General features: G+C 37.1%; 2 protein-coding genes across 7 annotated transcripts in view; both read right to left on the bottom strand.

Annotated features, from left to right (window-relative positions):
• LOC145666525 (myotubularin-related protein 10-B) overlaps positions 1-16,481 on the bottom strand; it is a 607,867-nt gene that overhangs the window by 235,473 nt on the left and 355,913 nt on the right. The gene's annotated exons all lie outside the window — the stretch shown is intronic.
• LOC145666526 (uncharacterized) lies at positions 6,583-14,965 on the bottom strand. The gene is made up of 2 exons (XM_081733827.1): positions 6,856-14,965; positions 6,583-6,701 (listed from the first exon to the last, which is right to left on the bottom strand). The coding sequence occupies exon 1, from the start codon at positions 8,221-8,223 to the stop codon at positions 7,735-7,737; it is 489 nt and encodes a 162-aa protein (XP_081589953.1). The 5' UTR covers positions 8,224-14,965; the 3' UTR covers positions 6,583-6,701; positions 6,856-7,734.

The raw sequence follows: 16,481 nt of genomic DNA, 5'->3' as shown, positions 1-16,481 counted from the left end.
GTTACGTGTGCCATATGGGAAAACAATGATCTCGTTTAAAAAAAACTGTGCCATTTTCTGTTTTCGTATTGTACATTGCTGGTTTAACTGTAAGAATTGTAATTCATGACTACATCAAGAAAATCCAAAGAGAATTAGTTGCTACCGAAAAGCACCGTATAAAATTTCAAGATCAAATTCTATTTTACTTCATGTGGACTTCGCTGAAAACTGGACTGTTATTCTGCAAAGTGAAATTCAGAGTTATCACCGGAATATGAAACAACTGACAGTTTTGTTGTATTAAACGACGATAAAACACACGATTCGGCTCATGTACTCATAGCCATAGACAAGATGCTAAAAATACTCGAAGAAAAGCGAAAATATATTTTATTGAAAAAGGTTCGAATACGAGAAAATAAGTGTCTACAATTTCCCAAAGCGTGTCAGTGATTTCTGATGGTGCTGCATCCCACTTTAAAAATCGCTTTCAGATGTTCGAGATGCAGACAGGTCCGATAAAGCAGTAGTTTAGCAGTGAAACCGGCCATGCAAGAGTCTCTGCGACGGTATTGAGGGGTGGGGGGGGTGTAAAGAATGTGGCAACGCGGCAAAACCTTAGGCAAAAACAGATACACAGTATTGAAACCACAGAAGAAGAAAAAATGAAATGAAATCTTTAAGTTTTACGTCCCACGTTTATGCCGGTTAGGCTAAAGGAGACGGTGACTATGAGAAATGAATGAAATGGTGGAATACAAAAAGTGAGAGGAAACGGGATAACCCCGAGAAAACCCACAAGCACGGCGTTTGTCCACCTCAAAGTCCACACGGCGCGATCTGGGATCGAACCAGGGACCCCAAGTACCGGAGGTGAACGCTCAACCACTCAGCCAGTGCGCCCCCACTAAAACCGCAGAAGAATTCGTGAGTATAGTGGAAGTATAAACTCCGGGTATTACTCTCGTTTTGTTGCCTGAAACTGAATTGGACGACTTCCGGAAGAAAAAAAGGGAAAGTATGCGACCGGTAACTGGTATTCAACGAAGTCATCTTTGCCTTTCGGAAAATGCCGAAGTTTTTATGGCAGTAACGGGTCACCATGAACTAACTTCATGCTTCCCCCAAAATCGAACTTCTGCAATTCAAAGTGTAGATTTAAGAAATCTGCAAAAAGGAACTTTTGTTACATACATATATGTATGATAACCAGTGGTGCGTAGCAGAAATATTATGAATAAATCATGAATTACTTGAAGTTCAAATGCTGTTTATGCTTCCACATGGACCTACAACATTTGTGACTATCGACAATGTGCTACGCAGGGGCGGATCCAGGACGGACGTCTGGAAGGGGGGGGGTAATACTGCTACTTAGAGCTACTTTTAAGAGCTCTAAACTCTGAGATCGGTTTTATTTATATATAAAATAAAAAATTTTCTTCCCCCCAGATCCACTCCTGGACGACTTGTAAGTGAGCCAACACCATTGGAGCACCTGCACGGTTGATGCTATTAGCGAAGAAGACACCAACCAAGCAAATGATTGGCCTATGTAAAAATAAATAAATAAATAAATGAAATAAAATAAATCAGTGAAATTTTGTTTCCGAAGACCATTTTAAGTAAGTGAACTTGAAATTTGTACGTTTCGTAATTGTAATTTCCACCTCAGATTATTTCGGTTTAAGAAAAGGGAGGAGTAGGGGGAGGCTCATTTTACTATTTCAGAGAGCCTTCTTGATCAAACTAATGAAAAATACAGTCAAGAAAACCTTTTATTCTTCATTTAATGAATGTGATCCACAAACATCATCAAATCATTGCACTTTTATTGTTCCCAGTGTTGCTAACTGTGACATCAAAGTTAACGAAACTTCGCTAACTTTAAAAGGCTGCAGTTAATTCATGAAGCATTGGTCGAAAATGGTATTTGGTGTGTTTATTATTCATGTAAAGTTGAACCATCTGACAAAATTTCAGAATTTTAAAATATGGTGTTTTCGAGAAAATGGCGCCCAAAAATGGCGATTTTTGAAAATTTTATAATTTCTCGAATTTTTTGCGACAAAACGGTTGCACATAGATGCGATACATTTTTTTTTCGGAAAGCGGGTAACCAGGTCTTACCAACCGCGAAAACTGAATTTTAAAATTCGAACCGGAAGTACTCGAAAAAATTCGCAAACTTCGATAAATTGACGTTCATTTGTTAATTTATGTACAAAAAGATACGCATGCGCAAACCAAACTATAATAAAATATAGTTTATTTATATCCCTATGTACATACCACAACAAGAATTATAACTCTACCTGTCTCCATAGCCGAATGGTGAGGCACCGAAGTTGACAATTTTCCATGTCTTCTACAATTCATAAATTGTACTCCCCGTCTTTGATGGCCCATTACTTGGCGTGAAAAATTTTTTCGACAAAACAAAAAATATGGGTCTCTTAAAAATATGTCTAGTTGCTGTAAAAAAGTTTCAACAATATCTGAAATGGTGATGGTACAATTTCATACTTTTTTGCCTGAGTTGAATTGGATGGTACCGTTTATATTTTGGCAATTTTGTACCCCTGAAAGGGAATGAGATGGACCATCCAAATTTATCATGATAAATATTAAGGTCCTATACAATAATATCAAATGTTTAAATAGATCAATTTTCAAATTTTAGGGGGGGGGGCAAATGTACCCCTCCCAAAAATTTAAAGGGGTGCATCAATATACCCACGTCTTATAAAAGGATATGGAGCCCTGTATACGCCCATATAACTATATAAGGTAATAACATCTCATCAAAGGGGATAAATTAGGTCAAAAATCCCGAAATTTGATTTTTTGTTAATTTTGTACCCATGAAAGGGAACGTGGTGGACCTCCAATACAAATAGAGGTACATACTATGGTCCTAGGCTACCATACTCAATTTTCAGATTTGGCAATTTCCAAAATTTAAGGGTGTGGTCCTATGTACCCCTGCCAAAATTTAGGGGGTGGGCCATGGTACCCCTGCCAAAATTAGGAGGGGGTGGTCCTAAGTACCCCTAGGTCACTGACCCCGGGCCAATGAAATTTGAAAAAAAAATTGTCTCCAATAAAGTATGAAAAATAAATATAGAAAGAAAGAGACATCTTAGTATCAAACGTGATTTATCGTGATGAAATAAACAAGTTTCCCGTTATTAAAAAAGAAAACTATAGAAATTCATTGAATTTGGTCTTTAGGTTTTTAGCATGCTATATATATTCTTTATAAGACTATACTTTGTAAGGCAAGGTGTTCGATTATACCCACAAATTTAGCTAGTGAGTGAAAGATGTTCACGGCACAAATATTTTACAGGTTTAGGTGCATGAAACACAAATACGCCATGGTCTCGACCTTCATTTATTCCACATTATTATCCGACATATCATGGCAGGTAAAAAGCAGCATCAATCGGCAAGAAGAACTGCAAGTTGTGGTCTTAGTCTGTTTTGATGCTCCGGACTCGATCGCCTAGAACGCCCGTCTATACCTTGACTCATACGTCTATCATTAAGTGCAGGCACGTATCCAGCTTTTCTTTTCGGAGGGGGCCCAACATGAATCCTCGTAAGCACGAAATTCTAATGTTTCAATAATAATAAGAATACCAATGCAACACTTCTGCATTTCTCTTAAACGTTTCTTACTTTTCATTTATGAACCGGTCAAACTACATTCTAACACAAACGAAATCAAAAAATATTTTCTAGAGACATGTAAGGAAAACTGTTTGCTACGTATATCACATAATAAAAATAGCAAATGGCAATGTGTGTATCAGTAGTATTTGCGTCACGCTATCTAAATCTTGATTATCCAATTTGGGGTCCCCATGGACCATAGCGAATGAATCAGGAATGCTTTGGCCCGGGATTGCGTCACCTATTGAAATTTTGCTTATGCTTATTCAGGGGCCATGCACGCTGGTGCGAATAAGTCAGAGGTACCTTGGCCCAGCTATGACGTCATTGAATTGGGATTTTTTTTTTTTTTGGATTAGAGGTCATGATGATTCTTTAAATTATTAAAAAACATATTCTTGATGATTGATTACGTTATGAATTAGTACAGGTTTATGAATGCTTTTTATTTTCGTTCCCTTTATGGCATAAAATTTGGAGATTGTTATCCCTTTGATGAGATGGACTAACACTGGTGCAAATGAAATCTTTAGTTTTAGTCCCACGTTTATGACGGTTAGGCTAAAGGAGACGGTGACGATGAAAAATGAATGAATTGGTGGGAGAAAATTGGAGTATACCGAGCATAATGTTGCCCACCACAAAACTACTTTCGCGGGGTTTGAACTAGGGACCCCATACAGCAGAGGTGAACGCTTTACCACTGAGCCACAACGTCCCTTATTGGTGTGAATGAAGTAGAGGTATTTGGTTCGAGCTAATGTGTTTGTTTGACGTCGGGGTGATCCTATTTCACTTTTGATTATACAATTTGGGACCCCATGAGTTAGAGATGCTTTGGCCCGGGATTGCATTACCTATTGAAATTTTGCTTATGTTTACTCAGGGGTCAGGGATCACTCAGGACACACAAGATCACCTTGGTTTACATCAGGAGTTGGGGAGGTATAGGACCTCGTTCCCTTTGATGAGTATAAAAATATTAAAATTTGGACTTTTTTTTAGCTTATCCTATTATTTGATGAGACAGTTTCGTTATATAATAGAGTACAATGGTTTACTTTTTAAATTTGGGAGTCATCGTTCCCTTTGATGAGTATTGATTTCGGAGCCGTATTACGTTATATGGAGGCGTATTAAAATTATTTCCTTAAATTTGATAAGTACTTTGTGATTCACTTTGTTTCGTTTCAGGGGTGAACATGGATACTTTACATGTGTTGCAATCGTCCCGAGTTGATTCTTGGTGTTAGTTTCAGGAAATGTTGAGTTTAACGTCCCCTTGAAACGATGGTGAGAAATGATAGGACGAAACAGGTGGAAACATGAACTTACTTGCTTTCGGATTGAAGCAGAGACCTCACATCAGAAATAAGCGCTGAGCCACCATGCCACCTTCGGTGCGAGCAATTTCACGCATAAAAAGAACATGGACAGGTTATGTTACATTACATAATTCCGTGTGAGCAGTTTTCACACTAGGTTTATGTTTCATATAGAAAGATAGAATGTCTGTGTTGTCATCTTTTTTACTTCGTGTACGACTTTGACCTTGAAGGAAACCTTGCTGACTCAGTGCTAAGCATTGGCATTAAAACGTATAAACATAATCTTATTGTTTAGTTGGCTGTATTTAGAGATGAATCAGACGTTTAGGGTTGTTGGATAGAATCTAGTTGTGTTCGCAGTAACTCAGTGCCTGACAGTGTTGCCAACAAATCGATACAAAAAGTCGCTAAATAGAAGATGAAATGACTCCAATTTTGGGTGAGAAGTCGCTAAAAAAAATTCGTGGAATTTTGCCTCTTTTATATATATATAGATACGTGATAAATTCAAGTCGTAGTACTATCTACGGTGTATATGAAATGATTCATTGTATAACAATAATTTCACTTTTATATATTTTTAACTTTATGATCAATTTTGCTTCAACGAAATAAAAGTGAGTTTAGAGAAACGAACAAAATTAAAGGTCTAGAAAAAATCTTACTTCACTTTATTCACGCTTCTACAGATAATCTGTTTGCTATCGTTAATGTATTATTTGTCCCTCTAAACGGAAGTTCTGTAAACTGAAGGACATTAAAAGCTGGAGTTGGTCCCCGTTAGAAGATAAGAGATAACAGCAATCAAAGCGGGAATATAGATATAAATGTTACGTAGCCTACTTTCCCAGCTCGTCAACATCTGAACTGATTCAAATAAGCAAAAGAAAAATGTTCATATATCTGAACTGATTCGAGTTAATAGTTACTTATTTTAGGACAAGTTGTTCGCAGCGCAAAAGTCGCTGAATTTGTAAGTAAGTCACCAAATCGTCATTTCAAAATCACCAAAAAAGTCGCTAATCGGAAAAAATATTTTTTGTCGCTATTCTGGAAGGCGAATCCCCTAGATTTAGCGACTTTTCCCCCAAATTGGCAACACTGGTGCCTGAGCGATCTTAGCGACATATTCCAGTGTTGCCAACACTATCAGAATGAATCGATTCATTTAGTCGGAGCAGTTTCGTGACGAAAACTGATTTTTCTTTTGTACGCAATTTTTTTTTCTGAAACAGAATTTTGTTTGTACATAAAAATTTTTCTGAAACAGTTTTTGTTTTGTACACAAAAAAGTCTGAAACAGAATTTTGTTTCGTACACAAAAATTTTCTGAATCAGTTTTGTTTCGTACACAAAAAATTTTCTGAAACAGAATTTTATTTTGTACACAAAAAAATTTCTGAATTGTTTTTGTTTCGTACACAAAAAATTTTATTTCGTACACGAAAATTTCTGAAAGAAAACTTTAGTTTGATTTTTCCCAAAACATTGATTTATTTACCGGTAAATTGATTCAGAAAAAAGAAATTGAAATTGCAGTACAAGAAAAGAATTTGATTTTAGGATGTGAAATAAAACACCGAATTACTTTTTTTTCATGTTTCTGTACATTTACTTTTAGCATGTGAAATAGAATACAGAATTTCTTTTTCTCCATCTTTGTGTGCATTTATTTTTCTTCAAAGAAAGACGTGTTCGTGACGGGTACAAATTCTGTAAAGAGAAAATAAAACATATGAATATACATGGTAATATTTATTTTGTTTCCTGTGAAAGAAGAAAAACAGATTATTAACATCTAACAAGAACCTAAACTAACTGATCAAGAGAGAGCGAGGTGAGAAAAAGAAAAGCAAATGTGACGTACCTGTATTTTTTTTCTCCACTGGTTTCTGCAAGGTGATGTCACCTGAGTTTTTCTCCGTTCGTGCATCGTTGAAGCATGTTTCGTGTTGCGGTTGATTCTTTGCCTATCTTTGCGAGGTGATGTTGGTGGGATTAGGGAAAAATATGGCTGTTATTCTGTTCTGGCTTTTTTATACCCATAGGCAATGTCTCGTATGTTTCTGGTATTAATCGGCGTTTTTTATAGTTGAAACTGTATTTCTTTTCTTCAGGTTTTGTGACAAGCTGATGATCGTGGGTTCTGTAAATTGTGTGTGGCGTGCTAATGGAGATTTTTTCACTGGATTGATTTATGATCATTTGCTCCAGACTATTGAAATTTAACTTTTGACTTGCTGTATAATTGAGTGTGAATCCACGAATTTTGCATACATAACTGTTTGATTTCGTGTCGGGGTCGTAGATTTCTAAAGCGTATTGTTTTGGGCCACCAGACACGAATTTTTTAGTGTATGCTTTTGGTCCAATTCATTCCAGTTCATTTGACATTGAACCAAGAAATACTTCTGGTTCTATTGTGGGCTCTGATGGTCGCTGCGTGAATATCACGGAATCTGTATCGAAATATAGTACTCTTTCTTGCAGCAATTTTAAATATTTGTAGAGTTCCAGACGAGCTTGACACGTTGTAAATGCTCCAAGGACAACATTAGCATTGTGATTTTGTACTGGAACATCATCTTCATACTGCCAATAAAGGCATAACAACGAATCATTAACAGGTAAAATTTGGTTGACTTTTATATCTGGAGCAGTTAATTTTTGATACAGTTCTTTGGGTCGTTAATGATGGTCGTTTGGATGAAATTGTCTCTTATAGCGAGTCGTCCCCAGAAGACATTCAGAGTTTTGAAAGACTACGACGTGCTGAATTTGTCATATTTGCTGCATCCAAAGTTATGCCTTCCCGTTGTCGTACCATTTGAATATACTGTTGCTTTTCTTCTTCGGTGACGCAATTGGCGGGCCATCCAGAAGCTTCCAGCTTCGATTTCAAAAATGTGTTAACGTATTCGCTGAATAATCCGCCAGTCTTGGTTTCTGGATCATGTACGGTGATGTCGTTATCCCAAATTTCGTAAATTTCAATGATTTGATACCCAAGTTCAATGGCTTTTTGAATTTCATAGGACACCAACGTTCCTGTTAGACTTCGTTCACTGTCGGAATATACACATTCAGAATCTTGATTTAATGCTGTGGCACAGGCAGCACAAAGTGGAAACAACAACTTCTTATTTGAGCGAAATGGAAGTACTGGATGAAACACATTTCTGCTAGGCAAAATCTTTAACTTGATTAATCCGTTGACATCTTGAATGGCGGGCATTTCTGGATCTCCCTGTAGATATATTCGTGGGTGCCCTATTGGATACCGTCCACATTCACATAAGGATACAGGGAAACGATATCCAAAAATTTAATTTCTTCGCCTTCATTTTCATTTGCGACGTGATACAATTTAATGGCATTAACACGGCCACCATAGCAGCTGTCTCTTGGATTTAATGGTGTCTTATTAGTATAAGGATGTGTTTAAAGAAGAGGCCAACGCTGGATTGGATTTTAACACTTGACGAAATTCACATTCCCACATTTCATGTACTTTATATTCCATGGATCGTAATAATTTCATTTTACGTTGTGTTCTCTCGTAGCGATACTTCATCGTTTCTTCGGAGTTCTCATAAATGGGCTGGTCACGGCCTGTAGGGACGCATAGAGGACAGGCATGAATTCTACAGCCTTGAAATTCCTACACGAGTTCCTCTTCAGTGTCGGGATGTTTGTAGTAGCCGTCCAAATGAAAACCAGTAACATAAACTTCTTTTCCTTTTGCTGCATGTAGAATAGGATGGGCCTCTTTTTCTTCCATGTAGGCAAGCCACTGCAAACTAATCTGTGACTGATTATTCCTGTGACGGTATCCTCGTGCAGGGAGAATGCTAATAGTATTGGGTTTTAAAAAATTTCGTCGAAATACTAAATTGCACGCACTCGCCAAAGTGATAGCCTCCAGGAAAGGATTGACGTAGGTTTCTTGTTCAAAAGTGGTCATGAAAGATATACAAGCCATTCGAAGTACGTTGACGTCCTGAACACAATAGTTCACCAATTCTTTTTGGAAAATAAACGTATCGTTCTGGTGTTCGTTGTACCATGTCATGAATTTCTCTCGTTCATCCACTTTCATTTTATCTGCACCATAATAATGGGTGTCCGGTAATTTTCCCACATACGTTTGATTTGCAGCAGCATTAAAAGTGTGGAAAATATCCTTTGGTCGTTGGTAAATGAAATGCCTTGGATAATTTACTTAAAGCCATTGGCATGAAATTTAAGGAGTCAATAAACGATAAGTGATTCACTTTCATGCTTAAAATTTTTGCTCCGTTCAAAATCAAAGTATTCATGTTCTTCCACTAAGGATTTAAGAATAAAATGACCATCATGTCCCTTAGAGTTATGTGCCAAAGATACAATAAGCTTGATGTTGGGTCGTGATTGACGTAAATACGCAAGAAAGGCATTGATCGGATCATCTTGAAAAATATGTTCCCGCTGTCCACAAACTTTACACGGATGATGTATATCTTCATCTTGAACACAGTTGTAACATACTTGTTGGGCCACCAGTAAATTGGGCTTATGAATGAACGTATCTTCATTAAAGAAAGTATCCTGTGAGGCTTCGATATAGAAGACAATCATAGCCTTCTTGGCATGTAACACTGATGGAACTCCAGGTTTTAATTGAGTCGTATCAGGCTTCATGTAGCATTGGTGGGTAGACATAACGTGTTTACGACATACATTACAAAAATAATCTGTGCAATGATGTTCTCTTTCCCCTGTATGGACAAACGAATAAATGCGTAGACATTTGGCACACTGTTTCACCATATTGGCTGGCCCTTATGATATGGTACAGTAAGATGATTTGTATAGCATGTTTCACCATAAAATTTACGATTGCATTCTGGACACTGCTTGTCCGTATTGGTCTTACTGCATGGCGGTTTCTACAAACATTTCTCACACATGGCCGAACAGTTCTTGACGTGTGCAGTGCGATGATCATATTTTTTGTGGTGCAACACAATAATAAACAGTAGAAAAAACGGACCTTAATGACGTGATGATGTCATAATGAGAATCGATGGACATTAAATTGATTGGAATCGCCACCAGGCCCTTCATACAGAACATCTTCTCCGGAAAAGCTGGTGTATACGGTAAGTTTATAATTTCTCAAGTAGCGTTGCAATTGTCGCAATTCTTCCACGGATCCCCCATGGTCTAAATTCACTGAGGATCTGGACAAAAGTTCATGTACATCAGGGAGAACGACACACTTGCTCTGGTTCTGATATTGTCTGTACAGCTTCTTATTTGTATCTTTATACTTTTTCAATCCAATAGCAATCACAATTGCATAAGCTAAACATTTCTTGTCGGTGTTTTTTACTCGTAGGATGCCATTCTTGCGTTTTAGTAATTCGTCGATTAATAAAAGACCTTGACGCATTCTTCCAAATCCACGGGGCACATCTACATGATGAAAATGTACAATGAATGGTTCGTTCATGAGAAAACTATCGTTACTTTGAAGGGTGCGATCAAAGGAAGCCCATAAAGTTTTCAGTGTCAGATTACTTGCACGCCGAAAAGATAAATAAAACGGTTTGTTCTTTTCATCGTGAGATAAAATTGATAATCAACCATCGATGATTCGTTGACATTTTCTAATAAGTAATCCAACATCTGTTACAAGGAGGTCTAAACCCACTAAACAATATCGATGTCACTGGTCGGAACATTAATTTGAATTTCCAGCATTCGTCCTTCAAGATTAAAATGCCGATAATATCTATTGATTTCTCGCAAGACAGTAAAGTCAGAAGTAGCCATATTCAAAGAGGAAAAAAGGTAAGGCAAACAAAAAAGAATAGGCAAAGAAAACAAATATCTAAAACGAGAGAGAAAAACAAAGCACGAATTAAAATTGAATTCAGAGATCGCTTACAAGTTTAACTGTATCAAAATGACTACATGACCAATCCTAAAAGAATTATCATATCTCAAATAGTTCTACTGTTAAAATTTTTATTGTTGTCATACTGGAAATTAAACCCGGTACTAACATGTAACTGACCTAACTTTCTGTAGCGATAAAAAGAATGAATGAAATTGGTTCTAACTGTGCTGAGAGAATCATTGTAGTAAGCATTTTAACCCTCACACTGAATTTTAAAATGTATGACGAACATGAAACGAAAACAAAATCTCATGTGCTTGCTTTTCTCGAGCTAAGCGGTTAAATAAGGAAGACTCAAATTCGATTCTCGGCGGGTGATCAGATCCCACATTAAACTGAAGGTCCACGTCTCACTGTTAAAAGGCACCCTATAGGGGAACAAATTCGTGCGTAGTTTTTTGAAAAACTAAAATTTTGTATACGTTAATGATAACTTTCAGAAACTGAGCTTCCTCATAGCTAAGTGGTTAGCGTTACGCACCTCTGGTCCGGGTTCAACACCCAGTATGCGCTCAGATTCAACATTAAGCTGTATTCCTAGCCCCACTACTGAAGGGACGCTAAACCAAAATCAACAAATTTCTCGTGCTTACTCCTAATGTGTGGGATTCCTGATTCGATCCCCGGTCAAAGTGAGGGTACTCCCACTAATTCTTCCATTTGCTCTCCCATAGGCTAAATATTTCATGCTAAATAAAACAGTGATAACCAGGGCCCGGATCTTGTTGACCTAAAATTTTCTAGAAAGTGACCTATAAAATGACACTAAAATTCCTGTAAAAGGCCCCGAAAATTCACAAAAATTGACCTAAAACTTGCGTTTTCTTAAATGTTTATTTCGTAAAACATTGACATTTTTAAAATACCCATTGGATTTTAATTAACGTTTGTCACTCATGTGCAAAAAGTTAGTTTCAGTTAGTTGCAGTCCATTGATCATTTATGTCCGTTGATGTACGGCATCATTTATGTACGGCATTGTAAGTATTGAAAGCGTCAATTCACTCCCGAGTTGAAACTAGGAAGCACTCTTAAACAATAAAAGTTCGCAAGTGCAGACTACATGAAAATAATAGATAAAAACCTGTTTAAAATCCTTGTACGCCTTCTAATCCATTTTTAGTTATTCACGTCATCACATCCTTTGTGGTCAACAACCCAAAACTATCTGTTTGGACACCTACCAAACCCCACCTTTCGTTAACCAGTTACAGTTTAGTTTTCATTAGCTTGTTAAGAATGCAGTTTTCCCACACCCAATAGTCAGGAAGCAAGAAAAGAGATTATTCAATTTCGTCTTTTCCACAACTGTAAACCGTGTTCATTTAAAGATTTCCTTATGTAGAAGAAAATAAAAAGATCATAAGTGACCTAAAAGTTACCCTAAGATATTAAAAAATGACCTGAAATTAAAAAACGGCAAAAAGTGACCAAAAGTTGACCCTAAAAATATATATTTTTAGAACCTAGACTTGATGGATAACGTTTTTATTAGAATTTGCCTTGTCTTATGCATAACAGAAAAAAGTTGACTTGTCAACAAAATCCGGGCCCTGGTGATAATGTTATCCTCATGCGTAATACATTTCAAAAGCACTCCACTGATATTAAGAAACGCAGTTAATAAAACTCTTAATACCTTACCTCAAATTCAAAGAACGGAGTAAAGTCACGCTGTCACAAGAGGTACACCTGCTCAATTTCAAGATCTTCGTGGAAGTAGAACTTGAAAATGAAATTAAGAATTTTATTTAGGTCTGAAACGTGTTCAAGTATAAAGTGACATCACTATCAGCCAATCAGAAACGAGGAAATGAATCAATGAAATCACGGAGAACAAATGAAAACACAGCTTTCATCATGTATCATGAGCCGAAACGTGATGTAAGAAACAATCTGATTGGTTGTGACATTATTCACGTTTTTCTTCTTACACATCAATCGTTACGACATCTAGTATCGCAATTTTGATCGTGACATCATACCGTTGACTCGTTAGTTTCTTACGACATTCAAATTAGCACATCTAAAATGTGATTCATTTTCCTTAAACTTGATTGAAAAATGTAACACTCATCGATATGTTACGAAACTGTCTGACATAAATGTAAAGTTGAGATTTAAAAGTCCGTCAGCTGAGAAAAATGCTGATGTAGTATAAGCAGATTCTGTAATTTCACAATAACAAACTTCTATGCGTAACAACGAGCAGAAATGTGTAATGTAACGATTTGATCATGTTCTTTTCATACGCAAAACTGCTCGCACAGAAAATTAAATACTTCTCAATGGGGCATGGTGACTCAGCGCTTATTTCTGATGTGTGAGGTCTCTGCTTCAATTCGCAAGCAAGTAAGTTTATGATGTTTTCTCATTTCACCATTTCTTATCATCATCCTTTCGATTAGCTTGAGGGGACGTTAAAATTTCCTAACACTAGCACCAAGAATCAAATTCGGGACCATTGCATTGTCTATAACGTAGTAACCAACAAACTAAAATTTCTCAATGGGGCATGGTGGCTCAACGCTTGTCTCTAATGTGTGAGGTCCCTGCTTCAATCCTCAGTCAAGTAAGTTGTTTACCCTGTTTCGTCCTATCATTTCTCATCACCATCGTTTTCGCGGGGACGTTAAATTCAACATTTCCTAAACTAGCACCAAGAATCAAAGTTGGGACGATTGCAACATATGTAAGGTGTCCATGTTCACCCCTGAAGCGGAACAAAGTGGATCACAAAGTACTTATCAAATTTAAGGGAATAATTTTAAATATGCATCCATATAACGTAATAAGGCTACAAAATCAATATTCATCAAAGGGAGAGCTCATCCGTGGCTTAGCGGTTAGCGTACGCGCCTTTGGCGTGTGAGACCCTTGGTTCGATTCCCGGCGGGAGCTCATGTGGTTCGGATTCCACGTTAATCAGTAGGTCCACGTCTCATATAGCCTCGCTGCTGAACGGGACGTTAAACTCAAAATCAACTCATCAAAGGGAACGATGACTCCCAAATTTAAAAAGTAAACCATTGTACTCTATTAACGAAAATGTCTCATCAAATAATAGGATAAGTTAAAAAAACTTCCAAAATTTATATTTTTATACTCATCAAGGGGAACGAGGTCCCTCTCGTCACGTGGATCAAGGTGATCATGTGTGTCCTAAATGATCCTATGCATTCCCTGCCCCCTGAGTAAGCATAAGCAAAATTTCAATAGGTAATGCAATTCCGGGCCAAACTACCTCTGACTCATTCGCTATGGTCCATGTGGGAGCCCAAATTGTATAATCAGAAGTGAAATAGGGTCACCCCGACGTCAAACAAACACATTAGCTCGAACCAAATACCTCTACTTCATTCACACCAATAAGGGACGTGGTGGCTCAGTGATAAAGCGTTCACCTCTGCTGTATTGGGTCCCTAGTTCAAACCCCGCGAAAGTAGTTTTGTGGTGTGCAACATTATGATCGAAATACTCCAATTTTCTCCCACCAATTCATTCATTTTTCATCGTCACCGTCTCCTTTAGCCTAACCGTCATAATCGTGGGACTAAAACTAAAGATTTCATTTGCACCAGTGTTAGTCCATCTCATCAAAGGGATAACAATCTCCAAATTTTATGCCATAAAGGGAACGAAAATAAAAAGCATTCATAAACCTGTACTAATTCATAACGTAATCAATCATCAAGAATATGTTTTTTAATAATTTAAAGAATCATCATGACCTCTAATCCAAAAAATCCCAATTCAATGACGTCATAGCTGGGCAAAGGTACCTCTGACTTATTCGCACCAGCGTGCATGGCCCCTCAATAGGGATGCGCACGAGTCGAGACACTTTGTAAAATTCGAGACGAGTCGAGACAAACGTGTTTCTCGACTCGAATTTTCGAGTCGAGACACGAGTCGAGTCGAGACAGCTCATAAAAATCTCGACTCGACTCGAATGTCTCGAAAATTTTTCTAAAACTTTTAATATTATTAAGAAATTATTCACTCAGGAACAGCCTTGAAACCAATTCCAGCATTTATTACTTTAGAAAGGTACAGAACGCATAAATTTAATAGTTAATCTTCCGAGATCAAGATTTAATTTTCAGCTCAATTCAGTTAATTAAAACTAGTAATTAATGTCGTGATATTTGATTGTACTTCAAATATAATAATAATAATAATAATAATAATTGATTATCTAGTTTGTATAAAACTATTATCTGTAGCATATATCTAGTCTGTATAAGAACATTGCAATAAAGTGAACATCATAAATTCTCTGAATGAGCAATTGGCAGTCTATAGTAATTTAGCATAGTTATAACTATTGTGTTTTTTTCCATGAACGCCATAGGGCTACATAACTTCTGGACAGGGCCGGATTTAGGGGGGTGCAAAGGTGCACGCTACCCCCCCTTTGTTGTAAATATACCTATCTAAAATGAGAAGCTAGCAGTGAAAATACCGCGACACTGGTATGTCGTGAATGGGCCACTGGTGTGTCGTGAATGGGCCACTGGTGTACCGCGAGGATATCAAAACAAAATTATTAATTCTATAGCAATCAAATTGCAAAACGTAGGGGAAAATGTATATTTGTATTGCACGTTACTATCAACCTCTACTATGAATATACAATTTTAAGTTTCATGCCGTGTTACTTTTCTGTACATTTCTAATGTTGAAAAAAGTATTTGTTATTGTTATGACCATTATTGCTTCTTTATCGTTACAGACTATTTCGTAACTTGAAAATTAAAATATTATTCAATCCTTTCGATAGATTATTTACATTTGTGTTTTAAAAGTAAAATAGATTTATTTGTTCGTTCGTTATTTAATGATCTTCATTCTTAGTAAAAGGTTGGATACAGTTTTCGAAAGAGTAAGCGTATTTTTAATAACCTGAGTCCAACATTTCATTGCAGTTGTTTTCTCCTTTTAAATTAGAATGAAAAATAAGCATAGTGATTTACCACGAGGAAAACCCAGTGATCGAGCTTTCTTCTCTGTGCGAAGGAGATAAGTAATCAAAGAAAAAAATACCAGTGTGTTTTATATTTACAAATAATAATATCTATAAGTGTGCCGCGAGAATTCATGTTACACCCGTAGTGTGCTGCAAGTTGAAAAAGGTTGGGAAACGCTGGTTTAGAGGAAAGAATAATTGGTACACTCCTTCCTCCCTGCTCTCTCTCTCTCTGCCTAGTATATTTTCTTTATTTTATTGTCTCCGAAACATCATTCCAGACAAATGCTTTTCGGTAGAAAAGTTAGAAACAAACCATCCCGCTCTTGGACAAAGTGGGCAACATGCGGTAGTCAGGTCAATGAACCTGCTTTGGAAATTTTCGTGCAATTTAGGTTACTGAGAGGGTGTAGTTTCTTCAACTATGCCTTCTTCTATGGCACGTGCCAGAAATAAGTCATCGTCTGATCGTATGGGAAACACCGCTAGTTGTCCTTGCCTGACATATGTTTCATATTCATATTAGACAGTGACAGCGATAAAGGGCGCGCATACCCTGGGGTGCGGGGGAGCATACTTG

Source organism: Thermobia domestica, chromosome 12 (genome assembly GCF_964235325.1).
Source record: "Thermobia domestica chromosome 12, izTheDome1.hap1.1, whole genome shotgun sequence".
In the NCBI taxonomy this organism is placed as follows: domain Eukaryota; kingdom Metazoa; phylum Arthropoda; class Insecta; order Zygentoma; family Lepismatidae; genus Thermobia; species Thermobia domestica.
The sequence above is the reverse complement of the archived record's forward strand: the minus strand, read 5'-3'. Positions and strand labels throughout refer to the sequence as shown.